This window comes from Vicia villosa, unplaced genomic scaffold (assembly GCF_029867415.1).
Source record: "Vicia villosa cultivar HV-30 ecotype Madison, WI unplaced genomic scaffold, Vvil1.0 ctg.002220F_1_1, whole genome shotgun sequence".
NCBI lineage: Eukaryota > Viridiplantae > Streptophyta > Magnoliopsida > Fabales > Fabaceae > Vicia > Vicia villosa.
Genome location: NW_026705867.1, coordinates 253,391 through 278,076, shown reverse-complemented (window position 1 = coordinate 278,076; position 24,686 = coordinate 253,391). Strand labels below are relative to the sequence as shown.

General features: G+C 37.6%; 1 protein-coding gene across 1 annotated transcript; it reads left to right on the top strand.

The window, feature by feature from the left end:
- Positions 1 to 222: 222 nt before the first annotated feature.
- LOC131638194 (uncharacterized) lies at positions 223 to 1,971 on the top strand. The gene has a single exon (XM_058908739.1). The coding sequence runs from the start codon at positions 223 to 225 to the stop codon at positions 1,969 to 1,971; it is 1,749 nt and encodes a 582-aa protein (XP_058764722.1).
- Positions 1,972 to 24,686: the final 22,715 nt, after the last annotated feature.

The following is a 24,686-nucleotide window of genomic DNA, read 5'->3' as shown; positions in this document are numbered from 1 at the left end:
AACAAATCACTATACATTCCTCCAAATTAACTCTAAACTCATCCAATCAAATGCATTAGATTACCCATCAATCAAAGAACACAAAGTAGTGAGGTAGAGTGATGTCTCAGCTAGGGTTTGTGAGAACTCCGGCGGAGGTTGAGAAGAGTCCGGCAGAGGTTGATCTGCAAGAGAGGAGTACTAAAAAAGTCAAGGAAAATAATGAGGAGAGTGGCAAAAAAAATGGAAGGCAGTGATGGAGGAATAACAGTCTCCTTCCGAGACATCATCACCGGGCAAGGGATGGTGGAGGGGGCGGATGATTTGGTGCTTGGTGAAGGAGGTGAATGCATTATGGAAGATTCAAATGGAGACATAACTATAGAAGAGGAGGTGATCAGAGGGTACGAGTGTCCCAAATTCATTTTCTCTGCGGAGGAGGAGGAGAGGATGCAAAGGCCTTGGAGGAGGGGTGTGATTGTGAAGCTGCTAGGGCGGAGGATAGGATATAAAGCGTTGGAAAATAGACTTAATCAAATGTGGGTGAGGAAAGGAGTGATAAGCATCATTGATTTGAGCAATGATTACTATCTTGTTGCTTTCTCCCATGAAGATGACAAAAAGGCAGCTATGGCTAATGGTCCTTGGTTCATATATGATCATTATCTTACTGTGAAGGATTGGAAACCGAACTTCCAGCCAGATTGTGATACAATAAGTGAGGTTGCTGTTTGGGTGCGTATTGCTGGTTTACCGATTGAATATTATTGTCCAAAAGCCTTAACAAGGTTTGGAAATCGTATAGGACGAGCGATCAAAATTGATAGGACAACGACTAAACAGGAAAGAGGAAAATATGCTAGGATTTGTGTTGCTGTTAATTTGGCAAAACCTCTATTGGGAATGTTTCAAATAGATGGCAGCAGTTACAAAATAGAGTATGAAGGGCTACACCTATTATGCTTGGTGTGTGGTAGGTATGGTCATTATAAAGAAGGGTGTTCTTTCAAAAGTGCTGGGAAAGAAAGTGAGGAGGATAGAAGCATGGAGAATGGCAGAAAGGAGATGTTACATGTAGGTGAAGGGAGTGGCTTGATTGGTAACACAACAAAAGATGATGGGCCATGGAAAGTGGTACAAAAGCAGCGGAAAGGAAAGAAGGTGGCGGAAGGGAGAAAAGACACGGCGCCGGTGAAATTTAATGTCAAAAGCGCTATTGGCGGATCCAGGTTTCTCGCTTTAGGAAATATGGATCATGAAGTTAATAGCATTAATGTAGTGGAAAAAGACAAGGAAAAGAATGATAAGGGGGATATGGAAAATCCTGATACTATTGCCTCTATTTGTGGAAGTCAAAGTCAAAAGGAAATAATTAATATTTCCTCTACAGCTGGCGGTAAGGAGAGAGATGATGCTGGGAATAATATTAAATACAAAAGTGAAATTAATGAGAAGGACACTAGGACGTGGCTGGATTTGATTGGGGAGCATAATAAAGTGGTGGGACATGCAAACACGAGGATTACTGTGGGTAGTGGTGGGAGGAGACAACAGCAAGAAAATCAGAAAAAGAAAGGGAATAACCTGACAACACGTGGAGGTATCAGGAATAAAGATAAGAATGGTGGGATTAGCACGTCGGGTGTGGAAGGATTATTGGGCAATTTTCATATTGGAGAATCTCTTCAAGCAACAACTTATGACACCTTCAATCTGACCAAAAAAGGTGTTGGTAAAAAGGGAGGCAAAAACTACATGGAGAACCAAAGTAGTATGCATGGAAGTCGTGACTCTTTAGCCAAGAGCCATGCAAAAGAAGGAATTGATATGGAAGAACCTCCTGATACAGCTCCCAACATAAGGAAGAACAATAAGTTCAACTTTGGTGATAAAAGCTATATCTTGGAACCAGTGATAGACATTGAGGTGACGAGTTGTGATGATAATAAGCAGGATGATGTAGATGAGGAAATTGTGTGTGAAACACTGTGATTAGACGTGGATCTTTTATATTTTATATTTTATATTTGTTAATGATGATTACAAATAATAAAATTTTGTTGTGGAATTGCCGAGGTGCTGCGAGTAAAGCTTTTTTTCGTTACTGTAATATTTATGTGAGTAAATATAAACCAGCTATGTTTGGTGTAGTTGAGACTAGATGTGATCCTTCTTTACTGAGTAAAGCTTTTAAAAAGCTTGGCTATGACAAGATGGAGAGCAGTACTAATAGTGGTTTTGCCGGAGGGATTGTTATGGGATGGAAATCAAATGAGATAGATGTTCAGGTGTGTAAAAAGCATGAGCAGTATATTCATATGAAGATTAAGGATGATAATGACTTGACGTGGAACTTTACTGCGGTTTATGCCAGGCCGTATGATAATAGCAAGAAGGTACTTTGGGAGGAGCTGCATGAGATTTCTAAATATATGTGTGATCCTTGGATGTTTGCCGGAGATTTTAATGATATTGCTTATCCTAGCGACAAAAGAGGGGGTGTTACTCACTCCTTGAATAGATGCAGGAAGTTTCGAGATAGGATGGATATGTGCAAAATTAGTGATGTTGAGGCTAGAGGCCCAATCTTCACCTGGAGAGGTCCTATCTTTCGAGGTGGTCAGCGAATTTATGAAAAGTTGGATCGTGCCTTAAGTAATGATGAATGGAGGATGAAGTTTCCTGAAGCTTATGTTAAAGTTCTAATGAGGGTGGAATTTTCTGATCATCACCCTATCCTCCTAAGTTTTAAGGAAGATCAGTGTGCCTGGTTTGACAAACCTTTCAGGTTTGAAAATGCGTGGTTGCTTAATGATACTTACAGTACCATGCTTACGGAAACTTGGAAAGCAGATACAGATGTGATGAGTAACTTGAAGAATATTGTTGAAGGCATTGATAAATGGAAATTAGAGTCTTTTGATAATGTCAAAAAAACTAAAAACTCTATCATGAGGAGGTTAGAAGGTATCCAAAGAAGATTGCAGCTGCATGACAATATAGTAGGTATGAGGAGGCTGGAACTTAAGCTTCAAAAGGAGCTTAGTTATATCCTGAATCAAGAGGAACTTATGTGGTATCAGAGATCTAGAGCGAGGTGGCTTTCTGATGGTGATCGGAATACTAAGTTCTATCACATGAATACCATATCAAGGAGGAAGAGAAATAAAATTAATATGTTGAAAGGCAATGATGGTGAGTGGATAACTGAACCTGATGATTTAAGGAGACATGCGAATGACTTTTATCAAGACCTCTTCCGAAGCCCTAACCGGTGGTGCTCTTGGGAGCAGTCTACCGTGAGTTTCCCTGAGTTAAGTAGGGATGCGTTGGATCAGTTAGATAAGGAGATCGAAACGAATAAAGTTCGTGATGCCTTGTTTTCAATGAAACCTTGGAAAGCCCCTGGTCCAGACGGATTTCTGGCGGGATTCTATCAAAAAGCATGGCATGTGGTTGGAGAAGGAGTTAGCAAGTTTGTGATTAATTCCTGGCATAACCCTAGTAGCATTACTGATATTAATAAGACTAATATTTGCCTCATTCCTAAAGTGGAGCAGCCTCAAAAAATTGCTCAATTTAGACCCATATATTTATGTAATACTCTTTATAAGATCATTACTAAAGTCTTGGTTAGTAGGCTGAAACACTTTTTGCCAAAGCTGGTGTCTCCTTTCCAGTCTGGGTTCGTTCCGGGGAGAGCAACTCATGAGAATGTCATAATTGCTAATGAAGTCATTCATAGTATGAGACATAAGAAAGGAAAGAAGGGCTTCTTTGCAGTTAAGATAGATTTATCTAAAGCCTATGATAAGCTTAGTTGGGAGTTTATTTGGAGAATTTTAGAAGAAATCAAGCTGCCAAAGAAAATGATCGATCTTATTATGCATGGTGTTACTAGTGTGGAAACTAATGTTAATTGGAATGGGAATATAAATGATTTCTTTCGTCCTCAACGGGGTATTCGCCAAGGAGACCCTATCTCTCCATATTTATTTGTGTTATGTATGGATAAGCTCTCTCATTTGATTGCTCATGAGGTGGCTAGTAAGAATTGGAAACCCTTTCGTATTGGTACGCATGGTGTCGACATAACGCACTTAATGTTTGCAGATGATCTGCTTATTTTTGGAGAAGCTAAGGAGGACCAGATGAAGTGTGTTACAAACACGTTGGATAAATTCTGTAATATGTCGGGACAAGAGATTAGCTATGAGAAGTCTAGCATTTTATTCTCTAATAACGTGGCTAGAGGTCTCCGTTCAAAATTATGTGCTAGCTCTGGATTTAAGGAAACAGGTTGCCTCGGTAAGTATTTAGGTGTCCCTTTAAGAGGGAAGGCTCTGAGAAAAGGAGATTTTGGTTATGTTATGGAGCAGATAGTGAAGAGGCTTACTAGTTGGAAAGCTAGGCATTTGTCCTTTGCTGGAAGGATTACGCTATCTAAAAGTGTTATGGAGGCGATTCCGATCTACCCAATGATGACTAATATGCTTCCGAAAGCCTGCGTGAAAGAGATTCAAAAACTTCAACGTGATTTTGTTTGGGGTGATACGGAGAACAACAGAAAGTATCACGCTGTGAGTTGGAAGACGGTAACTACAAGCAAAGATACTGGAGGTCTAGGGCTGAGGAATTTGAACAAGATGAATCAAGCTTGTATTATGAAATTGGGAGGGAAGTTATTGAATAATGAGGATGAGTTGTGGTGTAAAGTTTTGAAGGGCAAGTATAAGATTTCTAATGATGATACGGATTTCCATGCTAAAACTACGGACTCTAATTTGTGGAAGGCTATTGCTAAAGCATCTACATCTTTATCCAGTTTAGGAAGGTGGAATATTGGTAATGGAATTGATACTCATGCATGGCGGGGCTGCTGGGTGATTAGAGGTGAGAGCATTGTTGATAAGGTTGGGAACATTCCGCCTGAACTTACGGATGCATTTGTTTGTGACTTGATTAATGCCAATGGAGATTGGAACTGGGATATTATGGAGTGGCTGCCTATTGATATCAAAATGCAAATTAGAGCTATTCACCCGCCGGTGATTGGTAGTTCTGAGGACTTTTTTGATGTTGCAACCATGGATGATAGACCTTTAACAGTGAGGAATATGTATCAGCTTTTAGAGAAGGATCAAGGTGCGGATGAGAGCAAGGATTGGAGGCATATGTGGAAAATGAAAGTGCCAGAGAGAGTGAAGTGCCTCATTTGGTTGACCATGCATGATAGATTACTCACAGGGGAAAAGATGAATGTTTTTGGATTGGGTAGCGCAAGTTGTAAGCTTTGTGGTTGTTGCAATGAGGACACGCTTCATGCTTTACGTGACTGCAAGCTGGTGAAGGATGTTTGGAATCGCCTTGTCCCTGAGAACATGCGTCGAGATTTTTTCAGCGTTGAGCTCCTTAGCTGGATTGATCTGAACAGTGACAATACACTAGTTTGTGTGCTTCAAGTAGAAGATAGCTGGTGTCACTTTTGGGCCATTACTTGTCATACCATTTGGGAGTGGAGGAATAGGCAAATTCATGATGAGAACTTTGTGCGTCCCTTTTTCATGCAGGATGTTATTATTAACAAGATAAGAGACTATAAAGCAGCTATGTCCGCTAGTAATCTTATGAAGCTGAATAGAGTTGAGAAAAAGATTAAATGGGAGATGCCTAGAAGTGAGTTTGTGAAAGTTAATGTCGACGGAGCTCATACATCGCATGGCAGCTCCGGATGTGGTGGATTAATTCGAGATGAAGCTGGAAATTGGTGTGGCGGATTTGCAAAAGGAGTGGGGAATAGCAGCCCGCTGATAGCGGAACTTTGGGGTATTTTAGAAGGGCTCAAGTTGGCGAAGGATCTTGGATACCGCAAGGTGTTAATTGAATCCGATTCTAAGGAAGCTGTGGAGATTTGCAACAATAGCAATAATGGGAAACGGGTGAGTAGCAGAATTATTTGGCATATTCATGTGGAAATGGCAAAGATGGAGCATGTGGAAATTTCACATGTGTTCAGGGAGGTCAATGGCTGTGCTCATCAGCTGGCTTTGCATGGGAAAATTCTTGGAGGAGATATCAAAGTGTTTCTAGATATGCCTCCTTGGCTTAGTGTTTTTATGACTAGAGATCAATAGGGGGTGTGGTATTCCAGGGCTATCTGTCTGTAGGTTTTCTTTCCGGGCTTAGGCCCTCCTTTCAACCAAAAAAATAAAAGAACACAAAGTAGTCACCTATGATTTGTATATACCCCTGGATTGATAAACAACATTTACACTTGCAAAGAAAATTGAAAAATATAAGTTGCAGGTAGTGTAGTAAATTGAAGAAGATGATGAAAAGTAACTGAGTTTAGAAGATGAAGATGGTTTTTGGAAGTGTAGAAGTCCTACATGGATTGTTGTAGAGTCAATAATACTCTTTATATACCAAACACACATAATTTGTAATAAATTGTAAATGAGTTGAGCAATTCTTTTATTCAATAAATTTTATATTGATTTTTAATTTTATGGTTAATAGCTATTTAACCCTTGCCTGCCATATAGGCGAGATTTGATTTTCCCCCTCATGCTGACTTGACCATGGAATCTTCACACTTTGCCTGCCAAGTGGCCTTTTTAAATTTTTTTTAAATCCACGTCATTTTTTTAATAGTTTAACCCATTTTTATTTAATTAAAATTTATTTATTTATTACGTCTTTTATATATTAATACTATTATTTTTTATGAATTACTATTTTAAATTAACCAAAATACTATATATGGGCTTAACTGGTGGAGGAACACCTAATGAAAAATTAAAACTAATCCTAAAATTTAAAAAGCATCTCCAAATGCACCCCCCATTTACACACAATCCATTCGTTTTTGAGTCGGACTCTAAAGTTATGTCAAAAAAATAGGGAAATGCATCTCCATATAACTTACAGAAATGTATCTTCAGACGCATTTTTAATAAAAAATGTGTCAGACTCGTCTCCTTCCTTATTTCTCTTTTACTCTATAAAAACTCAGAACCTCTCAAACTCTCAAAGTCTCTCAACTCACGTCCAAATTTCTACCATCAATATCCAATCAATTAAATAGCTCACAATCAAACTCACATTTGGTAAGCTTTTTATTTATCTATACATTTGTAGAAATTGGGCATTAAATTGTGTAATAGATAATTCATATATGTTTTTTTAACTAAGCAATATGTTTGATAGGTAGTTTAAGTGATCAATGCATTTTTAGGATGTTGAATTGAAATGAATTTCTTCCATTTTTCGCCCTTCTTTGAGTTGAAAAATACAGAAATGCACTTCTAGATTTGTTCAACTTTTTATTTTCTATAGGGTTAAACAAGTTTTTGGTCCCTATAAATATTGCAGTTTTCATTTTTAGTCCCTCCCTGCCTTTAGGCAACGGTTTTTACAAGAAAACCGTTGCCAAAACCACCTAAAACCGTTGCCAAAATTCAGGAGGGACTAAAAATGAAACTGCAATATTTATAGGGACCAAAAACTTATTTAACCCTTTTTTATAATACAGAAATACATATCCGAAATTAGTATGTCTCCATTGTTTGGCTTTATTTTCATTGTGTTCATCTCAATAATGCTTGTGTAGTTTAATTATAGGCATTATGGTTGATAACCAATCTAGATTGAGGCACGACAGAGTTGTGCAACATGCATCGGTTTTGAGGGAAAGAGCCAGATCATTTCAGGCATCGATCAGTTATAGTTCAGTTGATGTAGAGGCGTCAACTTATGGAGCTCATATGCATCTCCGCATTCTTCTTCTCTTAGGAGGAGGTTGTCACCTTATGATGCCCCGAAATCCCCACTAGTACATGTTCAAGCACCACAAGCACCCTAGGCACCCCAAGGGTTTGGAGAAGTCTCATCTGACTTATCGCTGCTACATCTATATTCGAACCATTCTGCCAAGCATATGTGTGACAGAGAGGCGAAATTCAATTGTATGCATTCTTTGAAACACATTTGTTATAATATTCAAGTTTCTAACGATAATTTATTTTTCTACAACACCATGATGCTTTAAAATATATCAACCATGGCCGGAAGATTAAGTCTCCCGCAACCTACTGATCAGTGGTATCAGGATGTGATGCAGTAATCTAGGCAGCGAGGCTTGTGCAAGTTTGATTATATTACAATTAACCACAATATGCTATTAGCACTTGTTGAGAGATCACACTCTGAAGACTTTATTTTTCATCTTCCACATGGTGAGATGTCCATCACACTAGACGATGTCTCACGCCTGCTGCATCTTGCGATCAGGGAAAGACTATTAGACCACAACAAGATTCTTAAAGATAAGGCAACGAAGCTAATGGTTAACTATCTGGTAGCCGACCTAAAGGATGTCTTACAGGAGATTGAAGAAACCCGAGGGTGTCATGGTAGGTTTCGATTCCAGGGGAGGTTGTATACAGAACAACTGAATGCAGCAGAGCAAGCCGTTGGAGATGATGAACATGTTATGTAGCATATAGAATACACATTGAGAGCATACATGTTTTACTTGGTTGGCACATCCATTTTTATAGACAAGAGTGTCAATTATATGGATGTGGTTTACCTGAGATACTTCACTGGCTTGGAGCAGATTCATGAATAAAACTGAGGGCGCTTGTTTAGTCTATCTATATTCCAAGTAAGTTGAAGGTTGTATATGGAAGACAAATGGCACACTATTGACGGTGATATATTTTCACCTTTTAGTGGTTACGTATCATTTTATAACACTTTTTCTACGTCATTACTAATAATTCATATGTACCATTTTAAGGCTTAGATCCTCCAACACTTTCCACACGGATCCAACTTGTCATATGTTCTAACCTACGCTGAGGATATGCCACATGCTTATGCATTAGCTCCACTCAGATGGAATCAGGCGACGAAGCCCTTCAAATGTATCTTGGTCACATGGTAGCAAAAAATATACACGTCCAAGCGTACACCAATCACCATCAGACGCGTCCCTTAGACGACATAGTCTTTTACTTTAGATGGTTAGCTTGCGAATCACATCTGATGTATCCACATATGCCTAAGTGCGTCATGCACCAGTTCGGCTACATGCAGTTTGCTGAGAACCCTCTGATTCTGCTCCTCCCGCTATGGCACGCTGAGTTGTATATGCCATGTATGGTGATTATCTTAATCATCCCGTACGAAATTACGCACGAGGTACCCTAGCTCCTTATGACTAGAATGTTGCATATAACTACAACCAGTAGTATTTCAAGGTGCCACATCCTTATATGACAAGGGATGCTTCGGGAGATCCACTTAGGTCAGTTCATCTTGAGATATTAGAGGAGGAGTTGGTTAGGGAAGATCATGTTGTTGTGTTTCTTAGATGTTGATGTATCAAGGATATTGTGCAAGCGGATATAGACAGAGGAGTCTTTCCGAAAGACTATGAGGCGAGTGACATTGTAGATGACATCCTAATTGAGATACGGTCGACTATGTAATATATGAGGCAACGTAGGAACAGGGGATCTGGGTCTGGCATACGTCGTAGTATATAGTATTTGTATTATGAACACTATTATAGTTTGTAATTCGTTTGGACTTCACTATAGATTCTTGATTTATTCATTTATATATGACATTTGCATATTATTTGATAAGTGTATGGCTTAATTTAAATAAAATTTAATATGATAGTATAGCTATAATACATTAACAATTACATCAGTGTATCTCTAAAACTAAATCAAAATTTACTGTTTAGAGGTTGATACAAAAGTGTATCTTCGGATTAATTTATCTCAAAATAAATGTGTCTTTGTTAAGAATGCATCGGGGTGCATATAAGGTGAATTTGGAAATTCATTTCCGAACTAAATTTTAAGAAAAAAAGTGTGAGACTCACTTAACATGTATTTTGATGTAAAAAATGTTCGTTCGAATTTACACCTCTAAATTTTAAATATTATTTTCATATTTATTTAACATGCTTCTCCACCCTTAAATAATGGCCCATTTGTAAATTTATTGGATACATGTTATAAAGTGGCATATTAACTAAAGAAACAAAATATTTTTTGATCCATTAATTATATTCTCAAAATTTTCACATTTTTCACTTTTATTCTTAAATTAAATATATTGTGATTTGCGACAATTTATTTTGGTCAGAAATATTATTTTTCAGAAAATAAAAATGCTATTGCGCATAGGCATGGTAACGGGATGGAGTGAGTTTAAGCACACCTAAACCTACCCTCGCCTTCACTTTCAGACCCGCCCCTGAATCTAGTCAGGACTAATAATTATTACTCTACCCTCCAACAAGAAACGGCTTTCCCCACATCCGCTCCCTCCTCACCCGCATATATTATATTCTCAAAATTTTCACGTTTTTCACTTTTATTCTTAAATTAAATACATTGTGATTTGCGACAATTTATTTTGGTCAGAAATATTATTTTTCAGAAAATAAAAATGCTATTGCGCGTAGGCATGGTAATGGGATGGAGTGAGTTTAAGCACGCCTAAACCTACCCACGCCTTCACTTTCAGACCCGCCCCTGAATCTAGTCAGGACTAATAATTATTACTCTACCCTCCAACAAGAAACGGCTTTCCCCACATCCGCTCCCTCCTCACCTGCATAAATTATATTCTCAAAATTTTCACGTTTTTCACTTTTATTCTTAAATTAAATATATTGTGATTTGCGACAATTTATTTTGGTCAGAAATATTATTTTTCAGAAAATAAAAATGCTATTGCGCGTAGGCATGGTAATGGGATGGAGTGAGTTTAAGCACACCCAAACCTACCCTCGCCTTCACTTTCAGACCCGCCCCTGAATCTAGTCAGGACTAATAATTATTACTCTACCCTCCAACAAGAAACGGCTTTCCCCACATCCGCTCCCTCCTCACCCGCATAAATTATATATATATTTTATAATATATATATATATATATATATATATATATATATATATATATATATATATATATATATATATATGTATATATATATTTCAATAACAATAAAAATCAATAATTAAATTAAATAATTGATTATTTTAAAAATAACTATGATACTTGACAATTTTTATTTAAACTATATTTTTATAAAAATAAATTATAATTCTAACAAAGATGTTATTAAACATGATATTGTAAGATTAAAAAATATAAATAAATAATAAAATTAATAAAATAAATTAAATAAATTAAATTTAGTTGACGGGTGCGGACAAGGGTGAATGTGGGGCGGATACTAGCTCTCGCCTCCGTCTCCGAAAATCAAAATTGGATTTTGCCTGTACCCGCACCACACCGCCCCATTTAAATCAGGATTTCCTCATTAATTTTGAAGTGGGGCAGCCGAAACCTGAAGGGAGCGGATTTATTTCGGCCTAACATAGGGGTGTTCGCGGGCCGGTTTGGTTCGGTTTTGAGACAATCTGATACCCGAACCGATTAAAATTAAATGGATTGGTTTGGATTGGATTTACAAATTTTTGCGATAAAGCCCAAACCGAACCGATCCGAGAAACAACGGATTGGTTTGGATTGGATTGATAAGGTAGATAGAAAAATAAAAAAATATTTTTAAAAAATAACTATTTACAAAAATTAATTTTCATAATATTATAAAAAAAAATTAGTATTACTAGTTTTCAAATTTAAATATTATACTAGAAATTTTTATCTAATAGATTAAAAAAATCTAACAAGAAAAATATATAAGATTAAGACTTTAATATGATAATAAATGTGTTTCATAACGTTATGTTCATTTATCATATTACACTATCAATTTTCTAATAACAAATTAAAATAGCATAATTTGTCCACACACGACATTTTATTTTTTTCTTATTGAAGTTGAATGCTTGGTAGTAATTTTCATGATAATTAATTATGGTTGGTTTGGGTTGGGCTTGCGGGTATAAAATTGAAAATCCGATGCCCGAACTGATTGTCATTGGATTTCATTGGTTTGGCTCGGTTCTTGCCCGAACTAAAAAAATGTCCAACCCAAACACTATGGTTTGGTTCGGATTCTGGTTTGGTTCGGATTTACCCGAACCAATGAACACCCCTAGCCTAACAATGTCATCTGTCTGCTGTCTCAATATAATCAAGAGCCACACTAATAAAAAAAAAAATTTAATCCAAAAGATTTCTTTATTTAGTTAATAATATCATCCTCTAGTAAACATGTACCGACATAATTTGATTAAATTTATGAAAGAGACAGAACATTTGAAACCTAAAATAATCAAAATTGTTTGCGCCTAAGGATTACGTGGGAGCCTAATGTCCTCACAAAGAGAATGGTAGCATCCACTATGCAGACAATTTTCACTATGTTGGGGACATAGTTTTTGTATCTTGTTATGTCCTCGTGTCTAATATATTTGATATCTTGTTATGTATCCACATGTGGCACCACAAAAACGACTTAATTGATTTTCTTAAATATCAAACAAGAGTCCAAAATCGAAACAAATGGTATGGGGGTAGTTTAGTAATAACACAGTGAAGGATAGAAAAACACTTAGAAAGGGGAGGTTTGAATAAGTGTAGTCTAAAAACTTGAACGATAAAAATAATTTGCACAGTTATTTTTATCCTGGTTCGTTGTTAACTAAACTACTCCAGTCCACCCCCACGGAGTGATTTACCTCACCTGAGGATTTAATCCACTAATTGCAACAGATTACAATGGTTTTCCACTTAGCCCACGACTAAGTCTTCTAGAGTATCCTGATCACAACCTGATCACTCTAGGAACAAATGCTTAGACACAAGCTAAAACTTTCTTAGAGTATCCTGACCACCACGTGATCACTCTAATTACAGCTGCTTAGACACAAGCTAAGACTTCCTAGAGTATCCTGATCAACACTTGATCACTCTAGTTACTTACAAATTAATGTAATCAATTCTAAGAGTATTACAAATGCTTCTGAAAAGCTATAATCACAACAGTGATATTTCTCTTAACGTTTAAGCTTAATCTCACTAATATATTACAACAGCAATGTAGTGAGCTTTGATGAAGATGAAGTTTCTGAGCTTTGAGTTGAACAGCGTTTCAGCAAGTTTTTCAGAATAAGTTCTTTCAGAATTGTTAACCTTGCTTCTCATCGGAACTTCATATTTATAGGCAATTGAGAAGATGACCGTTGGGAGCATTTAATGCTTTGCGTGTTCCGTACAGCATTGCATTTAATGTTTCACGCTTTTGTCAACTACCTCGAGCCTTGTTCACGCTGTGTCTACTGACGTTGCCTTTAATAGCTTCCAACATTCCTTTTGTCAGTCAGCGTAGCCTGCCACCTGTACTTTCTTCTGATCTGATGTTTGTGTATACAACGTTTGAATATCATCAGAGTCAAACAACTTGGTGCATAGCATCTTCTTGTCTTCTGACCTTGAAGTGCTTCTGAGCGTGATACCATGATAACTTCAGTGCTTCTGCTTCTGATCTCAAGTTCTTCTGATGCTTTCATAGACCCATGTTCTGATACTGCCTTGACCATCTTCTGATGTCTTGCCAGACCATGTTCTGATGTTGCATGCTGAACCTTCTGAGTCAAAGCTTCTGAGCGCTGATTTGTGCATACTCTTTATATATTTCCTAAAAGGGAAATTGCAATGTATTAGAGTACCACATTATCTCACACAAAATTCATATCCTTGTTATCATCAAAACTAAGAATATTGATCAGAACAAATCTTGTTCTAACAATCTCCCCCTTTTGATGATGACAAAAACATATATAAATGATATGAATTTGCGATCAGAAAGAGCAGACGGCTAAAGACAAATTACACAACTATAGCATAAGCATGTGAATGTGTCTCCCCCTGAGATTAACATTCTCCCCCTGAGATGAATAATCTCCCCCTGAAATTAATACTAGAAGAATTTTATAAATAAAAGACTTCCCTGAGTATTTCAGTAGAGACGTTCACAGTGCTTGATCTTCAGAACATTGAATTTCTTTTAGATCCTCAGAACATTCACAGCTTCTGACTTCTGCTTCCATCGGACAGCTTCAGAACTTGAATTTCTTTGATCTTCAGAACATTCACAGCTTTTGACTTCTGCTTCCATCGGACAGCTTCAGAACTTGAATTTCTTTATATCTTCAGAACATTCACAGCTTCTGACTTCTGCTTCCACTAGGACAGCTTCAGAACTTGATTTTCTTTGATCTTCAGAACATTCACAGCTTCTGACTTCTGCTTCCATTGGGACAACTTCAGAGCTTGAATTTCTTCTTACATCACTTCATGCTAGATTGTATCAGAACATTGTTGAATGTACCAGAGCATCATCAGAGCATCTCTACATCCTGAAATGTTACAGAACAAAACTAAACGACAAAAGTCAGCATGAATGAGTCAGAACATAGAGTATGTTCCATAACACATAATATGTATCAGAGCCATATGGTATGTGTCAGAACACATAAACATAATGTTTCAGATCATATTCTATCATCAGAGTGTCTGAACATTCTTCCTTCTTGCTTCTGATTCTGAAGCTTCATAGCACTCAGCTTGCTTCATGAATCCAAGAGCTTGATTCTCTAAAGAATTACTTTTCCTCATCTTGTTGATCTTTTAAAAGGGATCTTCAGTTCCTGCAACAACACAACTTAAAAGCATAGAACTTTGCAAGTTCTGTTAGTAATGTGGGGCCTTTTTACCCGGTAACTAATAATATTTAATCAAATCATTTATCATATATTTTCTCCCCCTTTTTGTCATAACATCAAAAAGAATAGAAAAGATTCAGATGTAGAAAACGACAAAGGAAAGAAACAGAATCAAACTTTTCATTGATTAAACAAGCAGGATTATAAAAGAAGTATGCAGAATAAGCAGATGCAATCAAGGAAAGAAAACTACAAAGACCAAAGACTAAGACCCTAACTTAGACAAAATCTGCGCCAACATATCATGAATCCCGCGGTCTTCTCAGTTTGTTCAGCCATGAAAGCTTGATACTCTGCATGCCTGTCCAGACGAGAAGCTCTACATGAATCCAAGGAGGAAGTGAGAGACAGTTCACAGGAGGAGAGCAAATGTCTCAAATGGGACTTTCTCTTAACATAGAAGTCAAGGACATGAGTCTTAACTTCACCCAATATCATAAGAGAGTCTTCTTCCTTTGGATAAATGTTGATAACAACATCCCAGGAGAGATCTGACTTGAGATTTCTTGGAATCTCGAGTCTCTTGAGAGATCTGGCTTGAAAACAATGTCAGCGATCCCCGAGATTTGTTTCTCAACCTGGAACCAATCAACCCTTCCAACCGTTCAATTCAAATAGCTCAACCGCCCTTGAGCCTTTGTCTTCGTATTTGGTTTGAAACCATAAACACTCACATCATCAGCGTCCATAAAAGAATTACATACCATTTCCATTTCTGATGGAGGATTCGAGCAAGTTTTCAGTGGAGTAACCTCTTGTCTGTTGAATGCCAGATGAGAGGAACTTGACAACGGATTCATGGTGAATGCAAGTTTGAAGACGAAGTAAGCTAAGGTTTATGCAAGACGCTTATAAAGAGATAGAGAGCAAGGATGACAATGAATGCACAGAGATAGGCAAATAAATGGAGGGAAAAGAAACGTTTGAGGAAGATGAAACGAAGAGGAAAATAGACTGAAATGATGGAAAGCACTTAATGTTACGTGACGTGAGGAGAGATAATAATGACAAAAGAAGTGATTGGCACAGTTACCTAAGTAGGCGTCCCCTCAACTGCATGCACGCTTGTCCAGAGATAGTGAACACGTGTTTACCATCTGGATAGCCAGTTACAGCTGTTTTACTTTTAAAGAGATTCTGAATCAACTTAGACAATGAACCGTTAGTAATAACCGAATCACTACTTCTAATTGATTACAATCAGGACTTCTTATAAAAAACTAATCCAATTTCATTTCAGAAGATACTCATACATAAGATCTTCTCATCTTCTCATTCTGGGCATAAATCCATACTGATATTCTTCAGAATGAACTTAAACCTATCTTCAGCAAGGGGTTTTGTAAAGATATCAGCCCATTGATGGTCTGTATCCACAAAGTTTAAAGATATAACACCCTTCTGAACATAGTCCCTTATGAAATGATGTTTAATCTCAATATGTTTAGCTTTTGAATGTAAGATAGGATTCTTAGATAAACATATAGCAGAAGTATTATCACAGAAAATAGGAATGTTACTCTCATATATCTGATAATCTTCTAGCTGACTTCTCATCCAGAGCATTTGTGTGCTACAACCAGCAGCAGCAACATATTCTGCTTCTGTTGTTGAGAGGGCAATAGTAGCTTGCTTCTTGCTGTACCATGAGATCAGATGACTTCCAAGAAATTGACAACTTCCAGAAGTGCTCTTCCTTTCAATTCTATCTCCAGCATAGTCAGCATCACAGAATCCTACTAAGTTGTAATCTTTGGATTTTCTGTAAACTAAACCAACATTAGTAGTACCTTTCAGATACCTCAGAATTCTCTTAACCGCAGTTAAATGAGATTCTCTCGGATCTGATTGGAATCTAGCACACAAACAAACACTGAAGAGAATATCAGGTCTAGAAGCAGTTAGGTATAGAAGAGATCCAATCATACATCTGTATAACTTCTGATCTACCTTCTTACTTACCTCATCCTTACCTAGGACACATGTTGGATGCATGGGAGTTTTGGCTTCTTTGCTTTCAGAAAGATTAAACTTCTTCAGAAGTTCTTTCACATACTTCGTTTTATGAACATAGGTTCCATCAGAAGTTTGGTTGATTTGAATCCCAAGAAAATACTTGAGTTCTCCCATCATGCTCATTTCAAATTCAGCCTGCATAGACTCAGCAAACTCCTTTCCAAGTGTAGCATTAGATGTTCCAAAGATGATATCATCAACATATATTTGACATATTAAAATATCCTTTTTAAAGGTTTTACAAAAGAGAGTAGTGTCCACTTTTCCTCTAGTGAAACCATTTTCCAGAAGGAAAGAACTTAAACATTCATACCAAGCTCTAGGAGCTTGCTTCAATCCGTATAATGATTTCTTTAATTTAAAAACATGATTTGGAGACTTGGAGTCTTCAAAACCAGGAGGTTGATGGACATAAACTTTTTCATCTATATAACCATTTAAGAAGGCACTCTTGACATCCATCTGATAAAGAGTGATGTTATGTTGAGTGGCAAAAGAAATTAATAGACGAATAGATTCTAACCTGGCCACTGGTGCAAAGGTTTCTGTGTAGTCAATTCCTTCTTGCTGACTATAACCTTGAGCAACCAGTCTGGCTTTGTTTCTTACCACTTCTCCCTTCTCGCTTAGCTTGTTTCTGAATACCCACTTAGTGCCGATGATGTTAAATCCTTTTGGTCTAGGAACCAAGTCCCATACATCATTCCTTGTAAACTGATTGAGTTCTTCTTGCATGGCAATTATCCAGTCTGGATCTTCTAAAGCTTGATCAACAGAAGTTGGCTCGATCAAAGAAACAAGACCTAATTGACATTCTGCATTGTTCTTAAGGAATGCCCTTGTTCTGATGGGATCATCTTTCTTCCCAAGGATCACATCTTCTGAATGAGCTGAAGCAAGTCTAGGTGATCTTCTGACTGTTGGTTCTTCAGAAATCCTGAGATTCTCTAAAGATGCAGCAACTTGATCTTCTGATCCATTGCTTCTGAGACTTCCAGCTTCTGCAGCATTGCTTCTTGGTTCTACTGCTTCTGATATATCAATATCAAAATCTGCAAAATTCTCAAACTGCTTTGGTTTTTCAAGACCAAGCTTATCATCAAACCTGATATTGATTGATTCTTCTACAATCAATGTTTCAGTATTGTATACTCTGTAGCCTTTAGAGCGTTCAGAATATCCAAGAAGGAAACACTTTTGTGCTTAAGAATCAAACTTTCCAAGATGATATTTAGTATTCAGAATAAAACATACACATCCAAAAGGATGGAAATATGAAATGTTGGGCTTTCTGTTCTTCCACAATTCATAAGGAGTCTTATTTAGAATAGGTCTGATAGAGATTCTATTCTGAATATAACACGCAGTGTTTATTGCTTCTGCCCAGAAATGCTTAGCCATATTGGTTTCATTGATCATGGTTCTGGCCATTTCTTGTAGAGTCCTATTCTTTCGCTCTACAACTCCATTTTGCTGTGGAGTTCTAGGACAAGAGAAATCATGGGCAATACCATTTTCTTTGAAGAACTCCTCAAAGAATCTGTTCTCAAATTCGCCACCATGATCACTTCTGACCTTTATGATTTTGCAATTCGCACTCTTTCTCAGATTGGATCTGAGTGCAGAATTCAAAGAACACTGAATGAGACTCATCCTTGTGTTTTAAGAACTTTACCCATGTCCAGCGGCTATAATCATCAACGATGACTAATCCATATTTCTTCCCTCTGACAGATGCTGTTTTGACTGGGCCAAACAGATCAATGTGCAAGAGTTCTAACGGCCTTGAGGTAGAAACAACATTCTTAGACTTGAATGCAGGTCTGAAGAACTTGCCCTTCTGACATGCTTCACAAAGAGCATCTGATTTGTGTTTCAAATTTGGGAGTCCTATGACCAGATTTAGTTTGTTAATCTGAGAGATCTTTCTCAAACTAGCATGTCCTAATCTTCTGTGCCAGACCCATTGCTCCTCAGAAACAGACATAAGACAAGTCACCTTCTGCTTCTCAAGATCAGAAAGATCAATCTTATAAATGTTGTTCTTTCTCTTGCCTGTAATTAGGATTGAGCCATCCTTCTGACTTACAGCCTTGCAAGACTTTTGATTGAAGATTATATCATAACCATTGTCACTTAATTGACTTATGGACAATAGGTTATGCGTTAATCCTTCTACAAGAAGTACATTAGTTATGGAAGGAGAGTTACCAAGACTTATGGTTCCAGAGCCAATGATTTTGCCCTTCTGATCTCCTCCAAACTTGACTTCTCCACCTGGTTTAAGCACCAGGTCTTGGAATGTAGACCTTCTTCCCGTCATGTGTCGCGAGCACCCAGAGTCCAGGTACCATGACATTTTGCTTTTTGTCCTCTTTGCCGCCAAGGATATCTGCAACAGAAATTATCTTCTCCTTAGGTACCCACAATTTCTTGGGTCCTTTCTTGTTAGTTCTCCTCAAGTTTTGATTGAACTTGGGTTTAGCAAAATATTTAACAGGAGGAACAACATGATATTCTTTAGGTTTGTCAGCATGATATTTCTTAGGATGTGTCACATGCTTCTTGGTGTGAACAGTGTTAAACTTATGTGCATGTGAAGTGAGCCTAATATCATGAGCATGGCCATATTTGAACTGATCATACAATGGCTTGTATGTGATCTTCAGATCATCAACAGGTTCAAATTTATGTGAGGTATCAACCTCATAGCCAAAACCAAACCTTCTATTTCCAGAAACACCATATATCATAGAAGCAAGATGACTTCTGCCAATACTTCTAGATAAGAACTTTCTGAAGCTCGAGTCATATTCTTTCAGAATATGATTCATGTTAGGAATGGATTTTTCTGTTTCAGAAGGAGATCCACTATCTTTGGATAGATTTAAAACTTTTTCCTTCAATTCAGAATTTTCCAATTCCAGCTTCTTAGTTTCAAATTCAAACTGCTTTTTCAGCTTTTTGTATTTGATACTAAGATGAGCCTTGAGTTCCAGAAGTTCTGTTAAACTAGAAACTAACTCTTCTCTAGATAGTTCAGAAAATACCTCTTCAGAATCTGATTCTGATGTAGATTCTGATCCATCATCTTCTGTAGCCATCAGCACAAAGTTGGCCTGATCTCCTTCAGAGTCTGATTCTGATTCTGATTCAGAATCATCCCATGTTGCCATAAGACCTTTCTTCTTATGAAACTTCTTCTTGGGATTCTCCTTCTGAAGTTTTGGACACTCGTTCTTGTAATGTCCAGGCTCATTGCACTCATAGCAGACAACCTTCTTCTTGTCAGATCTTCTGTCACCAGAAGATTCTCCTCGTTCAAATCTCTTTGAACTTCTGAAACCTCTGAACTTCCTTTGCTTGCTCTTCCAGAGTTGGTTTACCCTTCTGGAGATCATGGACAGTTCATCTTCTTCTTCAGATTCTGATTCTTCAGGATCTTCTTCTCTAGCCTGAAAAGCGTTAGTGCATTTTTTAACATTAGATTTTAATGCAATAGACTTACCTTTCTTCTGAGGCTCGTTTGCATCCAGCTCTATTTCATGGCTTCTCAAGGCACTGATAAGCTCTTCCAACGAAACTTCATTCAGATTCTTGGCAATCTTGAATGCAGTCACCATTGGACCCCATCTTCGGGGTAAGCTTCTGATGATCTTCTTTACATGATCAGCCTTGGTGTAGCCTTTATCCAGAACTCACAATCCAGCAGTTAGAGTTTGAAATCTTGAGAACATCTTTTCAATATCTTCATCATCCTCCATCTTGAAGGCTTCATATTTCTGGATTAGAGCAAGAGCTTTAGTCTCCTTGACTTGAGCATTTCCCTCATGGGTCATTTTCAATGACTCATATATATCATGGGCAGTTTCCCTGTTAGATATCTTCTCATACTCAGCATGAGAGATAGCATTCAGCAAAACAGTCCTACATTTATGATGATTCTTGAAAAGCTTCTTTTGATCATCATCCATTTCTTGCCTTGTAAGCCTTACGCCACTGGCTTTCACTGGATGTTTATAACCATCCATCAGAAGATCCCATAATTCACCATCTAGACCAAGAAAGTAACTTTCCAGTTTATCTTTCCAGTATTCAAAGTTTTCACCATCAAATACTGGTGGTCTAGTATAACCATTGTTACCATTGTATTGCTCAGCAGAGCCAGATGTAGATGCAGGTGGATCTGTTGGAATTTCACCAGCCATCTTTTACTGAAGCGTTTTTCTCTTCCTGAATCTTTTCTAAACACGGCTAAGTGCTTGCACCTTAGAACCGGCGCTCTGATACCAATTGAAGGATAGAAAAACACTTAGAAAGGGGGGGTTTGAATAAGTGTAGTCTAAAAACTTGAACGATAAAAACAATTTGCACAGTTATTTTTATCTTGATTCGTTGTTAACTAAACTACTCCAGTCCACCCCCACGGAGTGATTTACCTCACCTGAGGATTTAATCCACTAATCGCAACAGATTACAATGGTTTTCCACTTAGCCCACGACTAAGTCTTCTAGAGTATCCTGATCACAACCTGATCACTCTAGGAACAAATGCTTAGACACAAGCTAAGACTTTCTTAGAGTATCCTGACCGCCACGTGATCACTCTAATTACAACTGCTTAGACACAAGCTAAGACTTCCTAGAGTATCCTGATCAACACTTGATCACTCTAGTTACTTACAACAGTGATATTTCTCTTAACGTTTAAGCTTAATCTCACTAATATATTACAACAGCAATGTAGTGAGCTTTGATGAAGATGAAGTTTCTGAGCTTTGAGTTGAACAGCGTTTCAGCAAGTTTTTCAGAATAAGTTCTTTCAGAATTGTTAACCTTGCTTCTCATCAGAACTTCATATTTATAGGCACTTGAGAAGATGACCGTTGGTAGCATTTAATGCTTTGCATGTTCCGTACAGCATTGCATTTAATGTTTCACGCTTTTGTCAACTACCTCGAGCCTTGTTCACGTTGTGTCTACTGACGTTGCCTTTAATAGCTTCCAACGTTCCTTTTGTCAGTTAGCGTAGCCTGCCACGTGTACTTTCTTCTGATCTGATGTTTGTGTATACAATGTTTGAATATCATCAGAGTCAAACAGCTTGGTGCATAGCATCTTCTTGTCTTCTGACCTTGTTAAGTGCCAAAATGTAGTTATTTTGTGTTTGTAAATAGTGGCACTTATCGATACTTTTTGTTAATACCGTTTGAATAATTCCCCGTTTTTGTGTATATTTGTATCGTTTGTGTTTTGTTACGTTTTCGCGTAAATATGTACCGTTTGATAGTTTTGTTGTCTTTTTGTAGGTATTTATGTGTGTTCGAAGCTTTGAGGAATAAAGTGTCGAAGACACGGCGGCGAACACGCGATTTTACCAATTCATCGGCGGGCAAGGCTCAAAATAAGGATGATCAAATTCATCAATTTGGTTGAAATTTGTTCATTGTTAGATAGAGCATGGAATAAGCTTTCCAACGCTTCGAACCGGGCGCAAATCGGAGTTACGGTTCTCAAGATATGACCAAAACAAGATTTGCTGTTCTGTTGAGCGCGCTAAGCGGGCTTGACCGCGCTAAGCGGGCTCTGGGAGCATTTTTGACCCATTTGGCAGAAAGTTGGGCGCTTAGCGCGGGTTTTTGGCGCTAAGCGCGGTCTGGCGGTCTAAGAAAAATAAAAAGCAGCCCGCTTAGCGCGCTGGGCGCGCTTAGCGCGGTCTGCGACTTTCAGACTTGTATATATGTTGTAAAAACACTTTTTTAGGGTTTTTTATCATCCATTTCCCCCATGGAGTGGCTCTGGTCCAATTTTGATAGTTTAGAGGCTTAGGAAACACCATTGGGTGCGACATCATGTGGATTGATCATGGATCTGTCTCGATTTCATTGTACCGGTGAGATCTTTCCAGTTCATCTTCTCTCTTCCCTTTGTTTCATTCCAATGGTGGGTGTTGTATGTATGTTTCTACTCTTATTGTATGTATATTTGTGGATCTTGGGATCGTTTATATATTCGCTTTACAAATCATCATTGTTGTTGTTCTTGATCTTTTTGCTTAAATGCTCTGGATTTGTGTTGTTGCAGACATGGACACCATAGATCTTGATTAGGAATGATAACTGTTAGTTTCTGGGTTGCAGACATGGATTTAGGACTAACAATCGTAGTGGGTATCGAGTCTAATGCCTCCGTGTTGTTTGTGTCGGTGGAGAAATCGCTGATGTGAATAGTACGGTTGAGCTTTCGTCGGTGTTGCAGACATGGACACCGATGTGGCATCTCGAGTGATGCCCGGTGATGTTGATGCGTATTGTGAGTGTCGAGCGACAGATCTTCAGATTTAAGTATTCGACGGGTAGAACGAAATGCAATTCCATAACTATTTCTCTTAGACTATTGAGATTGTTTATCTGCTTTTATTTACTTTTCCCGCATTTACCTTTCCGCAACCAATCATGAAACTTAGAACGCGAGATAGTCGAACGGCAGTTCTTCTCAACCAATCTCTGTGGACTACGATACGATATAACCTATATCACCCGGTAATAAATAATACCTATTACTTTTTGCTTGCCGCTTTACCGCTTCAACAAAATGGCGCCGTTGCCGGGGATTGGTTTTGAGATTAATCGCATTGCGATGGTTTTGTGTTTTAAGTTTCGTAAATATGTCCATATTGCATATTTTGTGAATAGATGTATACTTGTATAGTTATACTTGTTTCATTTTGTTTGGTGAACTTACTAAACAAGTTGAACTCGGATTAGCTCTTAAATTACATATCTTCAATTTTCAACTTGTTTAGTCAATTTCACCATTCCTTGTAAATTGGTGTTTTTACACATACTTGTATTTTGCTTTTAATTCGTTTGTTAAGTGTTTGGGCAGGACGTTTTCTTTAGGTGGCGTTTGAGGCGAAAGCATTGGCGTACCGTGAGGAAGTTTCTTACCATTCGCGAAACAATAAAAGGCGTCGAGCTAACGACGTAAAACGAGCGCTTGTTGGGAGGCACCCCAACGGTTTTATTTTTCTGTTTTTCTGTAAATGAGATGTATAGGTGTTAAGTGGAGGCACACTGGAATTTCTGTTTTGTTGCACTGGTTTTTGTCTTTCTGGTGTAGCGCGCCTAGCGCGCTAGACCGCGCTTAGCGCGGTCTGTAGCTTTTGGCTAATGAATTCATTTTAATGATTCATTTGCCTCACCCTTTTTCCCACTTACACCAAGGCTTTATAGTATGTATTTTATAGTTATAATTTTAATTCTTTTGTTGTTGTTTAGACTCAAATTTTGGCTCGATTACTTGAAGTCGCATTTGGTAATTCTCCAATTTTGATTGATTCAACATGCCAATTATGCGGTAATGATTGTTCGAATTTGTACATAGCAAGGTACTCGTTTATCGCTTTCTATAGCTTAGCATGATTAGGAGACTTTTCATTTGTACAATTTTCATATTACTCATTCTTTTTGCATAACTTGCTCATTACTTGAATCACAATTAGTTTACCCTTTTTACCATAAATGTGAGGTGGCTTTCCATTGTGTATATATGTGAGTGACCGACATTTCTTGTTTTAACTGGATATTATTATGTTTAATCTTTCGTTTGTGTTAATTTTGTGAATGCACGAAAGTGATCAAGGCACTTGTTTGATTTTGAGCACAACTACCATAGTCAAATGTCAATTCACCTTGTGAGTGTGTGACCATTAGTACCCCCTTTGCACCTTTTTGTCATTGTCCATTTTGTTTTTGAACTTGAGACATAGTTCACCCTTTTTGATGGATTTTGATTATCTTTGTTTTCTTGACCTATAATTATGATGTTTAGATGGATTTTTACCTTGCCTTAGAAAGTAAGGAGTATTCACTTTATGTTATGGTTGAATTCAAGTTGGGGAGAAGGTGTTTGCCTCTTTATGATGTGATTGATATGAGGTAGTGGAAAGAAAAGAAAAAGAAAA

Excerpts from the sequence above, each read along its gene's own strand:
- LOC131638194 (XM_058908739.1), top strand. The coding sequence starts at position 223 with ATGGAAGGCAGTGATGGAGGAATAACAGTCTCCTTCCGAGACATCATC.